Source organism: Carcharodon carcharias, chromosome 1, assembly GCF_017639515.1.
Source record: "Carcharodon carcharias isolate sCarCar2 chromosome 1, sCarCar2.pri, whole genome shotgun sequence".
In the NCBI taxonomy this organism is placed as follows: Eukaryota; Metazoa; Chordata; class Chondrichthyes; order Lamniformes; family Lamnidae; genus Carcharodon; species Carcharodon carcharias.
This window is the reverse complement of record NC_054467.1, coordinates 42,852,231-42,874,808: the sequence shown is the minus strand read 5'-3', so window position 1 is coordinate 42,874,808 and position 22,578 is coordinate 42,852,231. Positions and strand designations below refer to the sequence as shown.

Below are 22,578 nucleotides of genomic sequence, written 5' to 3'. Positions count from 1 at the left end.
GAAAAACATTCTAGATCAAGGATGATACATCATCAACCCTTTTCAACTTTAAATCCCTTTCTATATTGCAACCACATCAACTTGCATTTATATAATACCTTTAATGTGGTAAAGTGTCCCAATGCACTCATAAGGCTGTTATCAAACGAAATTGGACACTGAGGCAAAAAGTTTAGTCAAAAGAGATAGGGCGTGAAGAAGAGAGAGTAGAGAGGACATAAGATATTGGGAGGGAATTTTGGAGTTTAGGTCCTAAATAGATGAAGGCATGATGGCCAATGATGGAACAGTTTAAATTGTAGATGCGTAAAAGGCCAGAATTGGAGAAGTGCAGATGTCTCAGAGGGTTGTAGGGCTGGAAGAGGTTACAGAGAAATGAAGGGGTGATGCCACAGAGGGATATGAAACCAAAGATAAATATTTTTAAATTATTTTAAAACTTTGATGCAGAAATAATGTTATTTAGAGTTTATGTTTGGACCATTACAAAGAAATGATATAAAAGTTAGTTCTGTAGATTTAAATTAACAGTTGCATATTAAGAATTATTCTGATCAAATTTTAGAATGAGTATCCTAGTGTTGTTTTAATGCTTTAATTTCAAAAGATTTAGGAATATGCTCAATCACTGCAATCCCCTTTGAGAAGTCAAAAGTTCTTTTCACATTAGAAGAATTGGAAGATTTTGTTTTTATGGATGATGCGGAACTGCTTAAAGCTGCAGACACAACTAAAACTCCTCAGAGTATGGAGAAGTGGGGATGGATAATGTTTGAATGTGGAATTGAAAATTTAACCATAAAAGGTAGGCTACTTTTCTTTATGTTTATGCAGTTCACAGCAAATATATTGGTCTTATTTAAAAAAACATGTTCAATTCTTGCTTGTAGATACTTTATGCCTTAGCAACAACTGTAAATCAGATTGTTATACAACATAAAAAATAAGATCACGAGTAGGCCTTATTCCCCCCACAAAGGGAAGCATGAGCTCAGCATCTACCCTATCAAGTCCCATTAGAGTGTTAGAGGTTTCAGTAAAATCACCAATCATTCCTCTAACCTCCAAGAGTTTAGGCCCAACCTGCTTAACCTTTCCTCACAAGACAACCCCCTCATTCCAGGAATTGACCTCGTGAACCTTGTCTGAGATGCCTCCAATGCAAGTGCATCTCTCTTTAAATAAGGAGACCAAAACTGTATGCAGTACTCAGCTATCATCTCACTAATACCCTGTATAGTTGTATCAATACTTCCCTACTTTTATGCTCCATCCGCCTTGCAACAAAGGCATACTGACCTCTACCTTGCAGAGGCTGAGCACCAACTCGCAGACACCCCCCTCCTAACCACCACCACCCCCCACACCCCCGCCGCCCCTGCCGACCCCCGACCATGACCCCACCACTGAACATCAAGCCATTGTTTCCAGGTCTGTCACTGACCTCATCTTCTCTGCAGATCTTCCCTCCACAGCTTCCAACCTCATAGTCTCCCAACCTCGGACGGCTCGCTTCTACCTCCTTCCCAAAATCCACAAACAGGATTGTCCCGGCAGACCAATCGCGTCAGCCTGTTCCTGCCCCACGGCACTCATTTCTTGCTATCTTGACTCCATTCTCTCTCCCCTTGTCCAGTCTCTTCCCACCTATATCCGCGATTCCTCTGACGCCCTACATCATATCAACAATTTCCAGTGCCCTGGCCCCAACTGCCGGCTCTTCACCATGGGCGTCCAATTCCTCTACACCTCATCCCCCACCGGGATGGTCTGATGGCTCTCCGCTTCTTCCTCGAACAGAGTCCTGAACAATCCCTATCCACCACCACTCTCTTACGTCTGGCTGAACTTGTTCTCTCCCTGAACAATTTCTCATTAAACTCATCTCACTTCCTCCAAATAAAAGGTGTGGCCATGGGTACCTGCATGGGCCCCAGTTATGGCTGTCTCTTTATGGGGTGTGTTGAACATTCCTTGTTCCAGTCCTACTCCGGCTCCCTCCCACAACTCTTTCTCCGGTACGTGGATGACTGCTTTGGTGCCACTTCATGTTCTCATCTGGACCTGGAAAAATTTATTAATTTTGCTTCCAATTTCCACCCCTCCATTATTTTCACATGGTCCATCATTGGCACTTCCCTTCCTTGACCTCTTTGACTCAATTTCTGATGATAGACTATCCACCAATATTCATTACAAGCCCACCAACTCCCACAGCTACCTCGACCACAGCTCCTCACACCCTGCTTCCTGTAAGGACTCCATCCCATTCTCTCAGCTCCTTCGCCTCCGTCACATCTGTTTCAATGATGCTACTTTCCAAAACAGTTCTTCTGACATGTCTCCCTTCTTCCTTAACCAAGGTTTTCCACCCACGGTGGTTGACAGGGCCCTCAACTGTGTCCGGCCCATCTCCTGCGCACCTTCCTCTCCCTCCCAGAACCATGTTAGGGTCCCCCTTACCCTCACTTATCACCCCACCAGCCTTCGCATTCAAAGGGTCATCCTCTACCATTTCCGCCAACTCCAGCATGATGCCACCACCAAACACATCTTCCCTTCACCACCACCCCCACCCCACCACAACCCCCCCCCCCCCAACCCCCGGTCGGCATTCCGTAGGGATTGGTCCCTCCGGGACCACCCTGGTCCACTCCTCCAACACCCTCTACACCTCAACCCCCTCCCACGGCACCTTCCCATGCAACCGTAGAAGGTGCGACGCCTGCCCCTTTACTTCCCCCGTCCTCACCGTCCAAGGGCCCAAATACTTCTTTCAAGTGAAGCAGCACTTCACTTGCACTTCCCTCAATTTAGTCTTACTGCATTCGCTGCTCCCAAATGCGGTCTCCTCTAATTGGGAGACCAAATGCAGACTGGATGACCGCTTTGTGGAACACCTTCGGTCTGTCCACAAGCATGACCCAGACCTTCCTGTTGCTTGCCATTTCAACACACCACCCTGCTCTCATGCCCACATGTCCGTTCTTGGCCTGCTGCAATGTTCCAGCGAAGCTCAACGCAAATTGGAGGAACAGCACCTCATCTTCCGATTAGGCACTCTACAGCCTTCCAGACTTAATATTGAGTTCAACAACTTCAGATCATGAACTCCCTCCTCCATCCTCACCCACATTTCGGTCCCCCTTTTTTCTAATAATTATTATGTTTTTTCTAATATGTTTTTCTTTTCCCACCTATTTCTATTATTATTTTTAAATTTATTTCCATCCATTGTTTTATCTCTGCCTTTTAGCCTATTTCGATCTCTGTCCCCCACCCCATCCCACTAGGGCCATCTGTCACTTGCTCATCCTGCTTTCTACCCTTAATGTCACTATTAGCACATCCTTTAGCTAATATCACCAAGGTCATCACCCTTTTGACCTTTGTCTATTACATCTTTGGCAATCTCTCCTTTGCCTTCACCTATCACTGGCCCTCTATCCAGCTCTACCTGCCCCATCCCCCCTAAACAGCTTATTTCAAATCATTTCTATTTCTCTTTAGTTCTGATGAAGAGTCAAACAGACTCAAAACGTTAACTCTGTCTTCCCCTCCACAGATGCTGTCAGACCTGCTGAGTTTTTCCAGTTATTTTTTTTTTGTTCCAACATTTCACTTGCTTTCCTAATTACTTGCCATACCTGCACGCTAACTTCTTGTGAACCCATGTATGAGGACACCCAGATCCCTCTGTACCACAGCATTCCTCAGTCTCTCTCTATTTAACTAATATTCTGCTTTTCCAATCTTTCCACCAAAGCAGAGGATCTAACATTTTCCCACATTATGCCCCATCTGCCAATTTTTTGCCCACTCAATTAACCTATTTATACCCCTTTGCAGACTGTTTGTATACCCCTCATAAATTGCTTTCCTACCTATCTTTGTATCAACAGCAAATTTTGGCTACAATACAGTTCATCCGTTCATCCAAGTTATTAATATAGGTTGTAAATAGTTGAAGCTCCAGTCTGATCCATGTGGCACTCCACTAGTTACAGTTTGCCAACCTGAAAATGATCCATTTATCCTAACTCTCTGCTTTTTGTTAGTTAGTAAATCTGCTATCCATGCTAATATATAATGCCCAACATCATATGCTCTGATCTTGCGTTGTAATCTTTCATGTGGTACATAATCGAGTTCCTTTTGGAAATCCAAATACACTGGTTCCCCTTTATCCACCCTGCTTGTTACATCCTCAAAGAATGCTAATAAATATATCAAACACGATTTCTCTCTCACAAAACCATGTTGACTCTGCTTGATTGTATTATGATTTCCACATGTCCTGCTTACTATTTCTTCAATAATATATTCTAGCATATTCCCAATGACAGATATTAGGCTAACTGGCCTATAGTTTCCTGCTTTCTGTCTCCCTCCTCCTTTGAACAGTAATGTTACATTTGTGGCTTTGCAATCTACTGGGACCGTCTCAAAGCATTCCACTTGATCAACATCCCATCCACCACTTTAAACATTTATTCCTACATCAGCATGTACCAGATACAAGATGCACTGCAGCAACTCAGCAGGGCTTCTTTGCCAACACCTTCCAAACCTGTGGCCTCTAGCACGTAGAAGGACAAGGGCAGTGCATGCATGGGAACACCACCAGCTGCAAGTTCCCCTTCAAACCACACATCATCTTGACTTGGAACTATATCGTCATTCCTTCACTGTTGCTGGGTGATAAACTTGGAGTTCCCTTCCTAACAGCACCGGATGGACTCCAATGAATCCAGAAGGGGGCTTAGCACTACCACCTTCAGGGCAATTAGGGATGTACAATAAATGCTGGCCTTGCCAACGATGCTCATGTCCCATGAAAAGAACTTTTAAAAAACCTGAGGTCATCCAAAATGCTGCTGCATATGCCCTAACTGGCACCAGGTTCTGTTTACCTTTTACAATTCTTCTCACTCCCAGTTAAGAAACTCAAGCTTTGATCAAAAAAATTTCTCATCATTTCTCCATCACCTTGGCCCTTTCTGTTTCTGTGATCACCCCCAACCCTATAACTCACCATGATATCGGCATTCCTCTACAGGGAGGCGTCATTGCAGGGCAAGTGAGTCATTGCAGATTGCTTTGCTCTTGGGCACCCCCTGATTTTATTTGCTTCACTATTGGTGGTTATAGCTTCATTCATCAAGTACCTAACCTTTGGAATTCACTTCCTACATCTTTACATCTCTGTACCTCTCTTACTTCCTCTAAGATGTACCTTAAAATTTGTCTCTTTGACCAAGCTTTTGGTCCTCTGCCCTAAAATTGCTTTATGTGACTTGGTGTTAGATTTTGCTTTATAATGAATCAGCAAAGCCATTTGAGATGCTATATAAAGAAATGTTGGTTGAAAGAACCTCACTTTTTGGAAAATTGAGTACCACTGGGCCTGTGGTCTGCATAGCCCTATCTAATGTTATCTTGTGCTGATATCAAAATCAACACAGGTGGAATTAGGGTAGGTGGTGGGAGAGGGCCCTGCCTTGTATTGTGTTTTCCCAAGAATGAAACTTCAGATGTCTCTTAGGCCAGAAGGGTTGAAGATGATCCTGAGTAGATAATCTCAATTTGCATTCATAGTGAAACAAAGTGCAGCAACTGAATCACATAGTGGTTGGCTCCAGGCTGAGTAGTTATGAATTTTGTTAGGTTGTGGAAGTGCCAGGCTGAGACAGGGAGGCGTCATTGCAGGGCAAGTGAGTCATTGCAGATTGCTTTGCTCTTTTGGAACAGCATTGGGATCCAGGAGCCATTAAAAAAACAATGTAGTGAAATATCATATTAGGAAGGTGCAAGTGGCTTACAAAAAAGTTTCTTCGTTAAATATATTATTTAAGTGAGAAATTTGAAAACTGATTTGTGTGTCTGTTTTTGTCATGTCAACTATTGTTACTATGTTTGGATTCTTAGGAGGAAGGCAGTCAGGAGCTGTTTTGTACAATGTTATGGGTGTTCTTGGGAAATCAAATACAGCAGAAAGGAACGGTATGCTGAAATCAGGTGACTCTACTGGTTCTCCAACTGGCAGTGGCTATAGCACTGATGTATCAGAAGATAACCTCCCTCGTGACGAAAGAAGCCCAACTTCAGATATCAATGGGAATTCAGCATCTGATGATCAGGTGAAAATTGAATATCACTTGATAAATGCACTGTAAATTTTATTAGAACATAACATATAAACTGTTAGTTGGTTTAAATTAAAGATGATATCAGGTACAAATCTGTGACTAATAAGTTCACAGTACATAATAAAAATGTACTTGCCGGTTATTTGGGTGTCGATTCTAAGAATATAATCTTGGAACACAACTGGACATGCATCTCAGACACTGATCGTGATGTGTAAAAGATCTGAGTGCAATGTCTATTGATGCCCTAACGAATGCCCTAACAATCGATTATTGTTGTCATGGTCATTGTTACTGAGACTAGTTTTATATTCCAGACTTACTAATTGAATTTGAATTCCACCAGCTGCCATGGTTGGATTTGAACCCAGACTACAAGAGCATTAGCCTATGCCTCGGAATTATTAGCCTAGTAGATGTTACTACTACACCACCATCTCCCGTTATTTATTCGAAGAAAAGCAAAGCGAACAAAGTCTATTTAACTGAGTCTATTTAAAAAAAAACTTTGCTGCAAACAGAACTTATGAGCAAAACTGCAGCAACATCTCCCGATAAAAGTGCAGTGATTTATCCAGCAATATTCAGTGATTGGGGGATGGTTACATACAAATTATGCGCATAAAGTCATTCCAAGTCATTTACAGCAGTGTGTCAATCCAGGCATGAATGACCAAGGAATTACCAATTATCTCTATTCTGGACAGGAATAGTGGTGTCTCTCTATGCAACCGTAAAAGATGATGTATGTGGAATACCAAGTGGCTAATTACTGTTGATTATTACTGCTACAACCATTCGTTTTGTAGCATTGAAGTGTAACAAACATGATTGATTTGTATGTATGTGTCTCTTCTGTGTCTTGGTTATATGTTAATTATGATTCTGTGAGCTATATATTTTTATAGTTTTATATATTTTATAGCTTGCAGATTTATTATTTTTGTAATGTAGATGTATAAAATAGACAAATATTAACTGCTGGTGCAGCGGAGTGCATCATGAAACAATAAACTATTTCAAACAGGACAACTATTTTGAACATTTATAATAAGTGTAGGAACTGATTTATTTCTCGCTACAGTGTATATTGTATCTAGTCTGAGAGTAAAAATGTATTTTAGGAGGTGGGGCCTGATGGTTCAATAAGTTAGCTTGCCATTCACTCATCTCTTGGGTTTGGATTTGAATCCAACACAGAATGCTGGCTGGGTGAATTGGATTATGGACAGCTTAAGCTAGTTTCTAACCTATGCTGAAAGATGACACAAATTTTCCTACAATTTAGTATAAATTATTAATTAACTTTGAAAGTCTACCCATGTAGAAAGCAGAAGAATTTACAATGGTGTAATTACTGAGGTGAGGGCTTTATTGAGTGGGATTAGTGCTGAAGCTGGGTTTCACCGGCTGTTTCAGGAGCTGGTCATGCGAGAGGAGCTGGTTGCTTTAGGAGGGGTCACGGACTGGCTCACCTGGGTGATAAGGTTCACCACTGGAACTGCCTCAGGGCAGCTTTCTATTGGTACCGTATTCCTTTTTATGCACACCTACATCTTTGGTGATCTGGCCCCTGCTGCACGGCGCCTTTAACATTAACAGTAAGAGTTAAAGACTAAGGAAGGAAACCCGCCACAAAATCTAGCCACCTGGTGTTTCCTTCAAGCAAGTCTAGGCCCCAGATGTATAGGCTTTTGTCTTTCCTCTGGATATCAGCCCACAAGATCAGGGGTCATGGGGGGTGGTGGGGCTCAGATGTTGGCAAGTCTACATCTCCTAAAACCATGCCTATGCTATGCAACAATGAAAGGAAGAACGGAAAAATTTTCCAGCTTGAAAGCTGGAATGTCAAGGCTATGTGGCCTGGCATGAACAGTGACACTCCATAGCAAGTTTTTGCAAGATGACCGTGAGTTACGCAAGATTAATGTTGACATTGCCACTCTACAGGAAATTAGATTAGCTGACATGAGCTCTATACATGAGGCTAACTACATTTCCTATTGGCATGGTAACAGTGAGCAAGATCGCTGTGAGCTTACTGTCAGCTTCACTGTCAGCAATAGATTGACACAGTCAATTGAACCATTAGTAGCAACTTCTGCATCTGCTGTCAATATCACCTGCGCTTATGCACCAATTTTGTATGCCAACATCTTAGAGAAAAAGATCAATTCTATGATTCTGTATACTCCTGAATGAGCTCTGCATCACCAACACATACTTTCAGGGCATACACATCACCGTGAGGTATCATGGTGTCATCCAAGGCCTGGCCTTTGGTGCCAATTTGACTTGATTATCACCAGAAGATGCAATTTGTCCAACACTCTCCCAACTTGCATCTACCACAGCGTAGATTGTGATAATGATGGCTCTCTTGTCAGCATCAGAGAGAGGGAGCAACCCAAAAGTTTCACAGCTGCAAAAACAACAACCTGCCACACATTGACAACCCTAGTACAAAAAATGATGCCAAACACCAGCACATTGTGTTGGTGCTTAAGCAGTTGTTACCCACTAAAGGATTACCAGGAAATGCTGATGTTGATATTGGTGAAGCTTGAAAGTCACTAAGTTCAACCATTTCTGAAATAGCAGCAGCAACATTTGGTAAATGCATAATCCACAACAAAGACTGGTTTGAGATCTACTCAGCTGAGATGACATCTGTCATTGAAGCAAAAAGCAAAGCCCACTTGATGCGTGAAATAAACCGAACAGCTCGAACACTGCATGACTTGATAGTAGCCAAGACAGTCATGCCAAAAGACAGGGATATACTGCGCAAATAAACACTGAATCAACCTAGGTCAAGAAACCTAAACAGCCTGTGACAATGAAAATCTATGCACTATATGTGGCGGGATCAAGAGGGTGCTCGGTTTGACCATCACTAACATTGCCCCCTAAAATCAGCAGATGGTGAAGTACTCACTGACGAAGCAAGCAGATGTCCCACTGGGTTGGACACTACTGTGTGCTGTACTCCTATGAAATGGACATCTCTGTCTGCATTTGATGTTTTCCTGCAGCTTCCCATCATGGTTGAGTTATAGATGAAGACCCTCATGACTTGAACTTGAAAAGGCCAGCATAAAGGCACACAGCAAGGATAAATTTCCAGCTGAACTGCTCTATCATGTAAAGTCTCATCTACTACCAAATCTCCAGGATCTTCTCTTTCTCTGTTGAAAGATAAAATCCATCCCACAGAATCTGGTGATGCAAAAATCAACATGTTATACAAAATCAAAGGCGATGGAGGAGATTGCAACAATAGCAGGAGCATTTTACTCCTTAGCATCACTGGGAAGGCCTTCGCTTGGGGTCATTCTTAAAAGAAAGACTTCACCTACTTGCAAACCTAGTGTATACAGAAGCACAGTGTGATTTCCGTGCTGGCAGATCTACAGTGGACATAATCTCCATACACCAGCAGCAAGAGAAGTGTAGGGAGCACGATATACCTTCTATATCTTACTTGTAGATATCACTACAACATTCAACAGTGTTAGCATGGCAAGATTCTACAAGATTTTAGGGAAAATTAGCTGTCCAAAAAAACTCCTCAGTCTCATCCATTCCTTCCATGAAACATACACTGTAGAGACGCACCACTTCTAACAGTTTCAGGGTGAAAAATAGAGCAAAACAGTTGTGTTGTAGTCCTGACTTTGTTTCATATTTTCTTCTCCATGCTCTTGACCTTTGTCTTCCCTGCAGATATGGAAGGAATTTACCTGCATATTAGGTCAGATGGTAAGCTTTATAATCTATCCAGACTGAAAGCGAAGACAAAAATATAGGACATTTTGATCAGAGAACTCCTGTGCAATGATGGTACTGTGCTAGTCACTCACACAGAAACTCAGCCACAGGAACTTATGGATTGTCTATTCCAGGCCTGTAACTTGTTCTTGACTATAAGTGTCAAGAAAACCATGGTCGTGGATAGATTATCACATTTCTGCCCCTGATCACACTGAAAGTGGTTAGCAAATTCTGCTACCTTGGGTTACAGACAATCTGTGTCTTGATGCAGAACTTGATATGGTATAAGAAAAGCTGCTGCCACCTTTGACTGACTCACGAAATGTGCAAGCAACTGTTATGAACGGGAGAGAGAGGCAAACTGAACCTCTTTATTATCTCGCCATCTGCCTGTAAGCAGAGGTGTTATTAATTGTTTTAAAAATAGGTGTGTTTCCCCAAATCCTCAGCTTGTGAAGTCCAATTTTTAAAGTGACTCGCAGCAAACTCTTTTTGATTCAATCAAAAGTTTAGTTTATTCACATACACATACCCGCTCATGTGCACACACAATTAAGAGGGATAGAAAAGAGGAGTTTTACAAATAACTTAAACAATCACAGAAATGGTTAACTGTTATCAGTCCATGTGATTTGCAGAGCCCATAAATCAAAGTTCAGAGCAGGTTCCTTCACGGAGAAGTTCCAATTCTGGTGGGTTCTTGGCTGAAGACAGCAACACAGAATTTCTTTAAAATCAATGGCAGTGCAGTAATATGAAATTGCTGTACTTAGACTTGGTCTGCTTGGCAGGCGACGTTTCGAGGCTTCCAGGTAAACAGGCTTCAAGGGGCTGAGATTTGTTGCAGTTTGCTTTGACAACCGGGAGTCCCGCTGTTGATCTTGCAGGTTGGAAATCAGCAGACTGACTTATGAGCCTAGAAATGTAATATTAGAAGTGCTCCAAAGGCCAGAAGCTTGGATCATGTGATGTGAGACATTAATGAAGCAATTGCAGGTTAACAAGCAGTTTCTGTGCAGCTGGCCAAATCCATTGCCCTCATTCTTAAAAAATTCATTCTTGGGATTTGGGTATCGTTGACTAGGCCAACTTTATTGCCCATCCCTAATTGCCCTTGAGAAGGTTGTGGTGAGCTGCCTTCTTGAACCCCTGCAGTCCACGTGGTGTAGGTACACCCATAGTGCTGTTAGGGAAGGATTTCAGCATTTTGACCCAGTGACGGTAAAGGAACGGCAATATATTTCCAAATCAGGATGGTGAGTGGCTTGGAGGGAGCTTCCAGGTGGTGATGGTATGCTGTTGCCCTTGTTCTTCTAGATGGTAACAGTTGTGGATTTGGAAGGTGCTGTTTACGGAGCTTTGGTGAGTTGCTGCATTGCATCTTGTAGATGATACACACTGCTGTCACTGTTTTGGCAGCGGAGGGAGTGAATGATTGTGAATAGGGTGCCACTCAAGCGGTCTTTGTCCTAGATGATGTCAAGCTTCTTGAAAATTGTTGGAACTGCACTCATACAGGCAAGTGGAGAGTATTCCATCACACTCTTGACTTGTGCCTTGTAGATGGTGAACAGGCTTTGGGGAGTTAGGAGGTGAGTTACTGAGCGCAGGGTTCCTAGCCTCTGACCTGCTCTTGTAGCCACAGTATTTATATGGCTAATCCAGTTCAGTTTCTGATCAGTGGTAACTCCCCAGGATGTTGTTAGTGTGGAATTCAGCAATAGGCAGTGCCATTAAATGTCCTGGGGCAATAGTTAAATTTTCTCTTATTGGAGATGGTCATTGCCTGGCACTTAAGTGGCACTTGCCACTTCTCAGCCCAAATTTGGATATTGTCCAGCTTTTGCTGCATTTAGACATGGAATGCTTCAGTATCTGAGGAGTCATGAATGTACAACGTTCAGCATCAATCATCAGTGAATATCCCCACTTCTGACCTTTATGATTGAAGGAAGGTCATTAATGAAGCAGCTGAAGATGGTTGGGCCTAGGACTCTACCCTGAGGAAGTCCTACATTGATGTCATGGAACTGAGTTATGATTGACCTCCAACAACCGCAACCATCTTCCTTTGTGCTAGGTATGACTCCAACCAGTGGAGAGTTTTCCCCCTGATTCCCATTGACTCCAGTTTAGCTAGAGCTCCTTGATGCCACACTCGGTCAAGTGCTGCCTTGATGCTAAGACAGATATAATTGGTGGCTCTTAACACCTCTGCAGGGATAACGAGTTTCGCTAGGTCTCCCTTTGTTATAGACCAGGCTGGGGAGACCAACCATCTGCTGCTCCCTGGTTTTGTTTATTGGAATGTGTCCTCACAAAGAGGTGAGAGGTTCCACATTGATGAAGGTTGCTTTTGCCATGTAACTGCTGTTGGAAATTTCCGGAAACTGTAGCTGACTGGGGAATCATTTGACATGTAGTGGCTATTTTTGGTTCAACAGTCTATTTTTTAAATAAGCAAAAGTAAAGTTGATTTTAAACAGTTTATGATCCCTTTCATGTCTTAGGAACATGACACAACATCAAGCTGACTCTTTGAATCAACATGCAGGCTTATGAGGCCTGTGCTCTCAGCACCTTTGTTGTATAGCTCTGAAACATGGACAACTTACAGCTGTCAAGAAAGGAAATTCAACAACTTTCATCTTTGTTTTCAGTGCATTCTGGAAGAATAAAATCACAAATATGGCAGTCATCTCGAAGGCAAATATCCCTAGTATTTTGGTACTCATCAAATAAGAGGCAGCTTCGCTGGCTCGGGTATGTTTGCAGGATGGAAGATGCCCAGATACTTATGGATTTTCTATATGATGAGGTAGCTGGAATTGGATGACCAGTAGGGTGCCCAAAACTCCATTTGGAGGATGCTTGCAAGTGTGGCATGAAGACCCTAAACACTGATTTCCGCACCTGGTGACACTGACCAATGACAGAGAAAAATGGTGACATCAACTGTGGGCCAGCTTGCACCATCATGATGATCAGTGGCTTTGGTGGCTAATACTCAAAGTGAAAGTGGAAACTCTAATCAAGTGCCTCCTTCAGTCTCAGGTGATGCCAGGAGCCTGTATCTGTCGAGGAGACTAGGCTGGCAACGGGTGTCAACACCAAAAAGCAACAACCCACAATGACACTGATAACCACTTCTGATACCGCACCTGTGGCAGAACCTGCCTGTCACAGATTGGTCTCTTCAGCCCTTAGCGTAAGTGCAGCATATGAAGCTATCCCACCCTTAATGGATTTCATTTGTTGCATGTCCATCTTAATGTAGATGGAAGGATGCCAATGGTGTGGTTGGTGTTAAGATATGCTGCTGCAACTGTGTAGAATACGTAACTTGAGAATACTGGATTCTGATACTGGATACTGTGTTCTATTCCTTGGAATCAACATCACCTCAGTTTGTATAAAAGTGCATCTGAAAACTTGGTAGTACAGCTGACCCATTAAAAATCTTAAGCTATTCAGATCAAGATTCCGTACATTGTATTAAAGTATATTTATTTTCGAAGATCAGAACTCCTCCCATTGAAGCTGTGGTATCCTACAATCCATTGTAGAAACTCTGTCCAGAATCAGAATAGCCTTTCTTTCATTGGCCCCAAGACACACTGCTCCAGCATTATTTTAATTGGAAAATGCTTTTTATATTCAGTTATTAGCAGTTGACATTTACTGAAATCTAGACTTGCTGTGAGGTTCAGCTTGAAATGGTTAATTGTGCTAAGCTACCATGGGCACCTTTTTTAAATTAAATTTTTAGCATGATTAAAAACCTGGTATTATTAATCAAATAATATTTTGGGCTTTCCGTATTCAAATTGCACACCCTGCTATTATTTTATCCTGAAACTAATCTGCCTGTTTAATTTTGGAACAAAACTCACCGGTGAACAGATGCCAAAGTCATTCCAGCATCCAGCTTTTTGGTTGTCTGCCAGCTCGGACTTTGAACATTAGATCTTAGGTACTTTTGATATAGCTTTTGCATTTTTTGTAGTTTAATTTGTTTGACAAATTCGGGAGGAAGAAAGTGCCAAGTTTATGGTACATGTGCCATGCTTTGGCCATTATATTACTTTTCCCTGGTCAAACCCAATCAAAGGATGTATAACCATATTGTATTGGATGAAAAATATTATTATAAGGTTGGTAATTTATTACTATCTCTTGAAATATCAATGTGTTTGGGTTTATACAGAAATTGTATAATAGAACATTACTTCTCACTCATTTTTGATTTTTTAACTCATTTTGTTTAGGATGAAGGGGTAGAGTCTGATGATCTTAAAAAGGATCTTCCTCTGATGCCACCGCCCCCTGATTCCAGCAGCATGAAACTTACTATTAGCGAAATTTGGTTCAGCTTCGCTGCTCCAACCAATTTACATTCACGTGTTCAGACTTATTCCAGGTAACAGTCTTTCAATTTATGTAAGATAAACCCTTTCATAGATCAAAAGCAGTCTGTCTATCATTGAATGCCTTTCTAATTGAAATATTTGCTTATAATTAATTGGATAACTTTTTGCATGAAGCGACACACTTCCTTGTTTCAGCTGTATAGTTTGAATGTAAAGGGCAGAACCACTGCACTAGAATTTGTACCAGAACATACTGGTCAAAGGTCAAAAATAGTTACTTGAAAAAATTTGAACCTTGAAAATTGGTTACTAGTGTCATGATAGGCATTATCATTTCTCCATACTACTTGGGGTCTCATGCGAACATACAAATTAGGAGCAGGAGCAGAAGTAGGCTACTTGGCCCCTTGACCCTGCTTCCCCATTCAGTAAGATCATGGCTGACCTGAATATAACCTCAACCCCACATTCCTGCCTACCTCCAATAACCTTTTACCCCTTTGTTAATCAAGAAACAAAATAACCCTGCCTTAAAAATATTCAAAAACTCTGCTTCCAGCACCTTTTGAGGAAGAGAGTTCCAAAGACTCAGTCATCTGAGAGAAAAGTTTCTCCTCACCTCTGTCTGAAATGAGCGACCCCTTATTTTTAAACAGTGACCCCTAGTTCTAGATTCTCCCACAAGAGGAAACATCCTCTTCATATCCACCCTGTCAAGTCCCCTCAGGATCTTAAAGGTTTCAATTAAGTTGCCTCTTACTCTTCCAAGTTCCATTGGATACAAGTCTAACCTGTCCAGCCTTTCCTCATAAGACATCCCACCCATTCCTGGTATTAGTCTGGTAAATCTTCTCTGAACTGCCTCTAATGCATTTACATCTTTCTTTAAATAAGGAGACCAGTATTGTCCACAATACTCCAAATGTGGTCTCACCATTGCCCTGTACAACTGAGGCATAACCTGCCTACTTTTGTAATCAATTCCCCTCACAACAAATGATAACATTCTATTAGCTTTCCTAATTACCTGCATACTAACCTCATGCACTAGAGCACTCAGATCCCTCTGAATCTCAGAGCACCTCCATCTCTCACCATTTCAATAATAAGCTTCTTTTTATCTTTCCTGCCAAAATGAACAATTTCACATTTGCCCACATTATATTCCATTTGCCAGATCTTTGCCCACTCACTTAACCTAGCTGTCACTTTGTAACCTCCTTACGTCCTCTTCATAAATCACTTTCCTACCTATCTTTGTATCATCAGCAAATTTAGCAACCATTCCTCGGTCCTTTCATCCATGTCAATTACATAAATTGTAAAATATTGAGGCCCCAGCACTGATCCCAGTGGCACACCACTCGTCACTACCTGCCAACCAGAAAAAGACCCTTTTATGCCAACTCCCTGCTTCCTGTTAGCCAGCCAATCTTCTATCCAGTATGTTACCTCCTACACCATGAGCTTTTATTTTCTGCAATAACCGTTGATATGGTGCTTTATCAAATGCCTTCTGGAAATCTAAGTACAATACATACACCAGTTCCTGTTTATCACAGTCACAGCACATGTGACTCCTTCAAAGAACTCCAATAAGTTAGTTAAACATAATTTCCCTTTTACAAAACCATGTTGACTCTGCCTGATTGCCTTGAATTTTTCCAAGTGCCCTGATAGACTCATAGATGTTTACAGCACAGAAAGAGGCCATTTGTCCCTTCGTGTCGCCACCGGTCAACAAAGATCTGACAACACTAATCCCATTTTCCAGCTCTTGGTCCATAGCTCTGAAGGCTATGGCAATGGAATTGAATATCTAAATGCTTCTTAAATGTTGAGAGTTTCTGACTTAACCACTCTTTCAGGCAGAGTTCCAGACTCCCACCACCCACTGGGTGAAAAAATTTCTCCTCAACTCCTCTCTTTGCCTCCTAACTCTTAACTTAAATCTATGCCCCCTGGTTAATGACCCCTCCACTACTGGAAAAAGTGCCTTCCTATCCACCCTATCTATGCCCCTCATAATCCCATGCACCTCTGTCAGTTGCCCTTTCAACCTTCGCTGCTCCAAGGAAAACAACCCCAGCCTATCCAATCTTTCCTCAAAGCTCAGACCCTCCAGCCCAGGCAGCATCCTGGTAAATCTCCTCTACACCACCTCCAGTGCGATCACATCCTTCCTGCTATAACATCTTTAATAATAGCTTCTAACAGTTTCTCTATGACAGAGGGGAGGTGGTAGCATAGTGGTATTGTCACTGGACTAGTGATCCAGAGACCCAGGTTAATGCTCTGGAGACCAAATCCCGCAATGGCAGATGGTGGAATTTGAATTCAATAAATATCTGGAATTAAAAGTCTGATGAAGCCATTGTCATAAAAACCCATCTGGTTCACTAAAGGAAGTCTGCCATCCTTACCTAGTATTGCCTACACATGAGTCCAGACCCACAGCAATCTGGTTGACTCTTAAATGCCCTCTGAACAAGGGCAATTAGGGATGGGCAATAAATGCTGTCCAGTCCAGCGACATCCACATCCCATGAATAATTTTTGTAAAAAATGAAGATGTTAGGATAACTGGCCTATAGGTTCCTGCTTTCTGTCTCCCTCCCTTTTTGAATAAAGAAGTTATATTTTCTATTTTCCAATCGAGTGGAACCTTCCCCAAATCTAGGGAATTTTGGAAAATTAAACCAGTGCATCAACTATCTCACTAGTCACTTCTTTCAAGGCCTTTGGGCGAAGTCCATCCGGACCTGGAGATTTTTCAGCCTGCAGCCCCCAACACTGTGCTCAATACTACTTTTCTGGTGATTGTAATTTTCCCGAGTTCCTCCCTCCCTTCCATTTCCTGATTTACAGCTATTTCCGGGATGTTACTTCTGTCCTCTATAGTGAAGACTGAAGCAAAATAACTGTTTAATTCATCTGCCATCTCCCTATTTTCCATTATCAATTCCCCAGATGCACTTTTTACAGGACCAACACTCACTTTGTTAACTCTTTTCTTTTTTAAATATCTATAGAAACTCTTCCTATCCATCGTTGTATCACTAGCTAGCTTTATTTCATACTCTAATTTTTCCCTCCTTATTAATCTTTTTGTCATTCTTGCTGGTCTTTATATTCTCTTCAATCTTCTGATCTGCCACCCGACTTTGCGTAATTATATGCTTTTTCTTTAAGTTTGATACTGTCTAATTTTTTAAGTTAACCATGGATGTTGGGCCCTCCCCTTTGCATTTTTCTTCCTCATTGGAATGTACCTATTCTGTGTATTTTGAAATATCCCTTTAAATGTCTGCCACTGAACTTCTATTGACACATCCCTTAACCGAATTTGCCAGTTCACTTTAGCTAGATCTGCTTTCATGTCCTCATACTTGCCCTTATTTAAGTTTAAAATACTAGTCTTGGATGCACTCATTTCTCCCTCAAGACAAATGCAAAGTTTAATCATATTATGGTTGCTGCTACCTAGGGTGCCTTCACTAGGGGGTTATCAGTTAATTCTATCTCGTTGCTCAATACCAGGTCTAGTATAGCCGATTCTCTGGTTGGCTCCAGAACATGCTGTTCTAAGAAACTACCTGGAAAACATTCAGTGAACTCCTCACCTATGCTACCTTTGCCCATCTTATTTTTCCAGCCTATATGTGGATTAAAATCCCCCATGATTGTTGCTGTACCTTTCTGGCAAGCTCCCATTAACTCTTCTTTTATACTCTGTCCTGCTGTGTAGTTACAATTAGGGGCCTGTACATTACTCCCACAAGTGACTTCTTGTCTTTATCATTCCTCATCTCAACCCAAACCACTTCTACATCCTGGTTTTCTGAACTTAGGTCATCTCTCTCTAATGTGCTAATACCATCATTAATTAACAAAGCCACCCCTCCACCTTTTCCTAACTTCCTATCCTTTCTAAATGTCACACATCCATCAATATTCAGGTCCCAATCTATGTCATCCTGTAACCATGTCTCTGTAATGGCTATCAGATTGTACTTATTTATTTCTATTTGTGCTATCAGTTCATCTGTTTTGATTTGAATGCTACGTGCGTTTAGATACAGGGCCTTTGGTGTTGTCCTCTTATTATTTTTGTAGCGTCTAGCCTCATCTGCTGATTTACTGTTTGATTTGTACTCTCTGTACCTTCCTGTCACGGTCTGTTCATCATTTCCCATATTAGTACCTTTCTCTCTTGCTTTGTCTCTACTCTTTGGTTTATCACATCATCCCAAATTTGATTCATTGCCCTCACTATTCAGTTTAAAACCCTCTCTACTTCCCTAGTTAGGCGGCTCGCGAGGACACCAGCCCCAGCACAGTTCAGGTGTGGACCGTCCCAATGGTACATATCCCACTTTCCCCAATACTGGTGCCAGTGCCTCACAAACTGAACCCACTTCTCCCTTACCAGTCTTTGAGCCACACATTCATCTCTAATTTTATTTGTCCTATGCCAGTTTGCACATGGCTCAGCTAATGATTCAGGAATTATTGTGTTTTGATGTTCTGCTTCTTAATTTGGTGCCTAGCTCGTCATACTGACTAGGCAGAGCTTATCCTGCCTGTGTCGTTGGTGCCTACATGGACCATAACCACTGGATGCTCCTCCTTCCACTGCAGGTTCCTCTCCAGCCTTGTGCAGATGCCCTGCCCCCTGTCACTGGGTAGACAACAAAGCCATCTGGACTCTCACTCTTTGCTACAGAGAACAGTGTCAATCCCTTTTACTATACTGACCCTACTCCCATTACATTCCTTTTTACTCCCCCGACTTGAATGGTTTCCTGTACCACGGTGCCATGGTCAGTTTGCCCATTCACTCTGCAGCCCCCACACTCATCCAAACAAGTGAAGAGAACCTCAAACCTATTGGACAATTGCAGAGGCTCACACTCCTGCATTCCTGCCCTCTGGGTTCCCTTACCTGCCTAACTTGCAGTCACACCCTCCTGTCCCTGGCCACTGACCAAATCAGAAGACCCTATCCTAAGTGGTGTGACTGCCTCCTGGTGTAGAACATCCAGGTAACTTTCCCCCCTCCTGGTGTATTGCAAAGGTTGCAGCTCAGCCTCCAGCTCAGTGACTCTGAGCCAAAATTCCTCAAGTCGCAAATACTTACTGCAGACATGTTCGGCCTGGAACACAATGTTATTCAGGAGCTCTCACATGCTGCAGCCTTGACACATCACCTGTCTTGCCACCCTTAATGTGTTTTACATAATTACTTAGTTATATTAATTACTTATTTATGTTGCTTTCCTATATATTTTATTAACTTTACTACTGATTTATGTACTATTTTAAACCTTAGGGATAGAATAGAACTTACCAGCTACTTTAATTCGAAAATGCTGTCTCATTTCCCATTCTAGGCTTCCCAAGTGGAAAAAACATTCATTAAATAAATTTACTGAAATTCATTTGGGATATTGAAGACTGCGGTAGACTTGTCAACTATCATACTGTAAACTGAGTTTTGAAAAGTTAGAAACATGACTTTTACAAATTGAAAAATAGTACACCCTTACACTTTGATATCCGAGAGTTGCACAAATAACTTTTTTTGTATTTCATAGAATCATAGAATAATACAGCATAGAAGGAAGCTGTTGAACCTCTTGTGCCTGTGCAGAGTTACCAATTAATCCCACTTCCATATTTTTTCCCCATAGCCTGGCAAATATTTTCCATTCAATTATCTTTGAAAATTGCTGTTGAATTTGCTTCCTCAAAACTGTGGCCGTTTTTGCCAGTCTGCCCATGTCCTCCTGAAGTCTGATATTATCCACCTTACTGTTTGTCAGGTTCAAAGCTTTATGTCATCTGCAAACTTTGAAATTATGCCCCTCGTATCCAGATGATTAATATATCAAAAAGAGTATTGGTTCCAATATTGACCCTTGGGCGACACGTGTATACTTTCCCATCCTCAGTCCAAAAAACAACTATTTGCTGCACCTTTCTGCTTTCCGTTTTTTAGCCAAATTTGTACCTGTGTTGCCACTGCCTTTTTAATCCCAGGGATTTTGCTAACCAACCTGTTGCATAGAACTTTATCAAATGACTTCTGAAAGCCCATATCACAACTACATTGTGATCATCATTGGTAATTATACCAAAAAGAATGTTAGTGAGTATGATGAACTTGGAAAATTATATATTAATATAATGTCTTCTACTAATTAAAGAGGCAGAATTAGCTCTTAGTTAATTGTTTTTCTTATTATTTGTTCTTGGAATATAGACATTATGAGCAAAGTCTTATTAGCTTTTCTGACAAGGTGATGGTGAGCTTTCTCCTTGAAAATCTGCAATACTTTTGGTGACAGTGCTCCTACAAAGTTGTTCCACAACAACTTTACAGTACTGCCTCCAATGTACGAATATCCTTACTAAAATATGGAGACCAAAGCTGCACACAGTATTCTCGTTGTAGCCTCAGCAAAGCCCTGTACAATTGTAGCTAGACTGGTATGTTCTTGTACTTTAGTCCTATTGCAATAAAGGCCAGCATGTCATTTGTTTTCCTAATTGCTTGCTAACTTTGTGTTCCTTGTATGAGTACACCCAAGTCTCTTTGAACTTCAACATTTAAAAGTTTTATGCCTTTTGAAAAAAAAAAATTTTTAATTTTTTTTGCAACCAAAATGAATAACCTCACATTTCTCCATATTATACTCTACCTGCCCCCTTGTTGGCAACTCACTTAACCTGTCTGTGGGCTGGATTTACTGCTCTCCCTCTAGTTTTGAAGGTGGGCTCTTGTTAAATCCAGTAGGTGGTTTACCCGCTGCCTCGCATTCGCCCCTGTCCTCACTGCAGTTATACCACCGGCAGGTGTGGTGTTGGGTGGCCCGCCTGCCACTGGGCTCATTGAGTCCCTTAAATGGGCAATTATCTCAACCCACCGCTGCCAGGATGTAACAGGGGCAGGAGAGGCCTATGCCAATGGCCAGCCTAGCAGGTTTCCCTGCAAGGGCTGGTGGTGGTCAGAGGCCCCCACACCCTACCCCCCAAAGTTTTAACCCCCAGTCTCCAGAGTGCCCACCTCCATGGCTCCCAGCCTCTTGCTGGAGACTGCCAGTTTGGTACCCAGAGAAACCCCCAAACATACCAAATGATCCAGTGCCCCATGGCCAAATTGCTGAAGAGCTGCTGATTTCTGACTGGCTTCTGATCTAGACGGGCAGAAGTCCTGTGTTCAGCCTATTAACAGCTAGTTGGCTGTTAAATGCTTGTGGAATGGCCGGTGTTCCCCTCAGGAGGCTATCCATTCTACTTCTTGCCAGGAGAGTACGGGGAACCTGGCACCTCCTATAATTCAGCCCCACCTCTCTTTGCAGCATCTTTGTGCCCTCCTCACAGCTCACATTTCCACCTAGCTTTGTATCGTCATCAAACTTAGATGCTTTGCTCTCTGGCTCTTAATCTGACTCATTAATATAGATTGTAAATAGCTGAGGCCCCAGCACTGATCCTTGCGGCACTCCACTTGTCATGGTCTGTCAACTTGAAAATGCTCCATTTATACCTGTTCTTTACTTTCTGTCCATTAACCAATTCTCACTTCAACATTTACTGAAAAGCTTCATGCTGATTTCATTGTTTACTGCCCCCCATCTCCTTACTAAGTAGGTTTATCAGTCACTTCACCCCGCTGACAGTACTTGATTCCCACCTCGCTTTAGGAAGTATACCAGTCAAATGTGCCTCCCACTGGACAATGTATTTTCTGGCTGATACCCCAGAACACCTAATCTCCCTCACTGCCTGGTAAGCCCAGTCATCCTGCTTCCCAATTATATATGAATTCCAGCTCTCTCACATCCCAACTGTGTGTGAATGCGGGTCATAAGTCTCAGCATTACTACTCAACAGAGCGCTACCCAACCCCTCAAAAAAGTGGAAAGCCTAGACCTGATTGAGGAAAGAGAAGCTCAGCCACCCTCCATTGAGATACTTTCTTTGCCTTTGCTCCTCTGTCAGTATCCTTCTTCCCTGTGCCCCTTTCTATAACTGCTCCCCCGCCTTCCTACATTGATTCCCCAACTCCACCCCCTATCTGCCCCCTGACTTTTCTACCCCCTTACCTCCCTCTTCCTATCTGCTTCTGTGCCATTGGCCATCTGGGTGCAGTTATTCCTTGGCCCTCTGACCTTACTTAATCTAAATTCTGTGCTTGTAGTACCGTGGTAGGCAATTATTGGGTAATTACAAGTCAGTCAGTGTATATTAACTGATGAGTAATGTTGAGGAGAATAATG

At 42.1% G+C, this 22,578-nt stretch overlaps 1 protein-coding gene across 8 annotated transcripts in view; it reads left to right on the top strand.

The window, feature by feature from the left end:
- kiaa1109 (KIAA1109 ortholog) overlaps positions 1-22,578 on the top strand; it is a 527,093-nt gene that overhangs the window by 264,131 nt on the left and 240,384 nt on the right. For all 8 annotated transcript variants that reach the window (XR_005944164.1, XM_041196895.1, XM_041196846.1 and 5 more), the window contains exons 35-37: positions 608-805; positions 5,929-6,140; positions 14,192-14,343. Coding sequence is in view for 7 of the 8 variants with exons in the window: in XM_041196895.1 (XP_041052829.1) it covers positions 608-805; positions 5,929-6,140; positions 14,192-14,343 (562 nt within the window). In the remaining variant the exon portion in view is untranslated. The remainder of the gene's footprint in view (positions 1-607; positions 806-5,928; positions 6,141-14,191; positions 14,344-22,578) is intronic.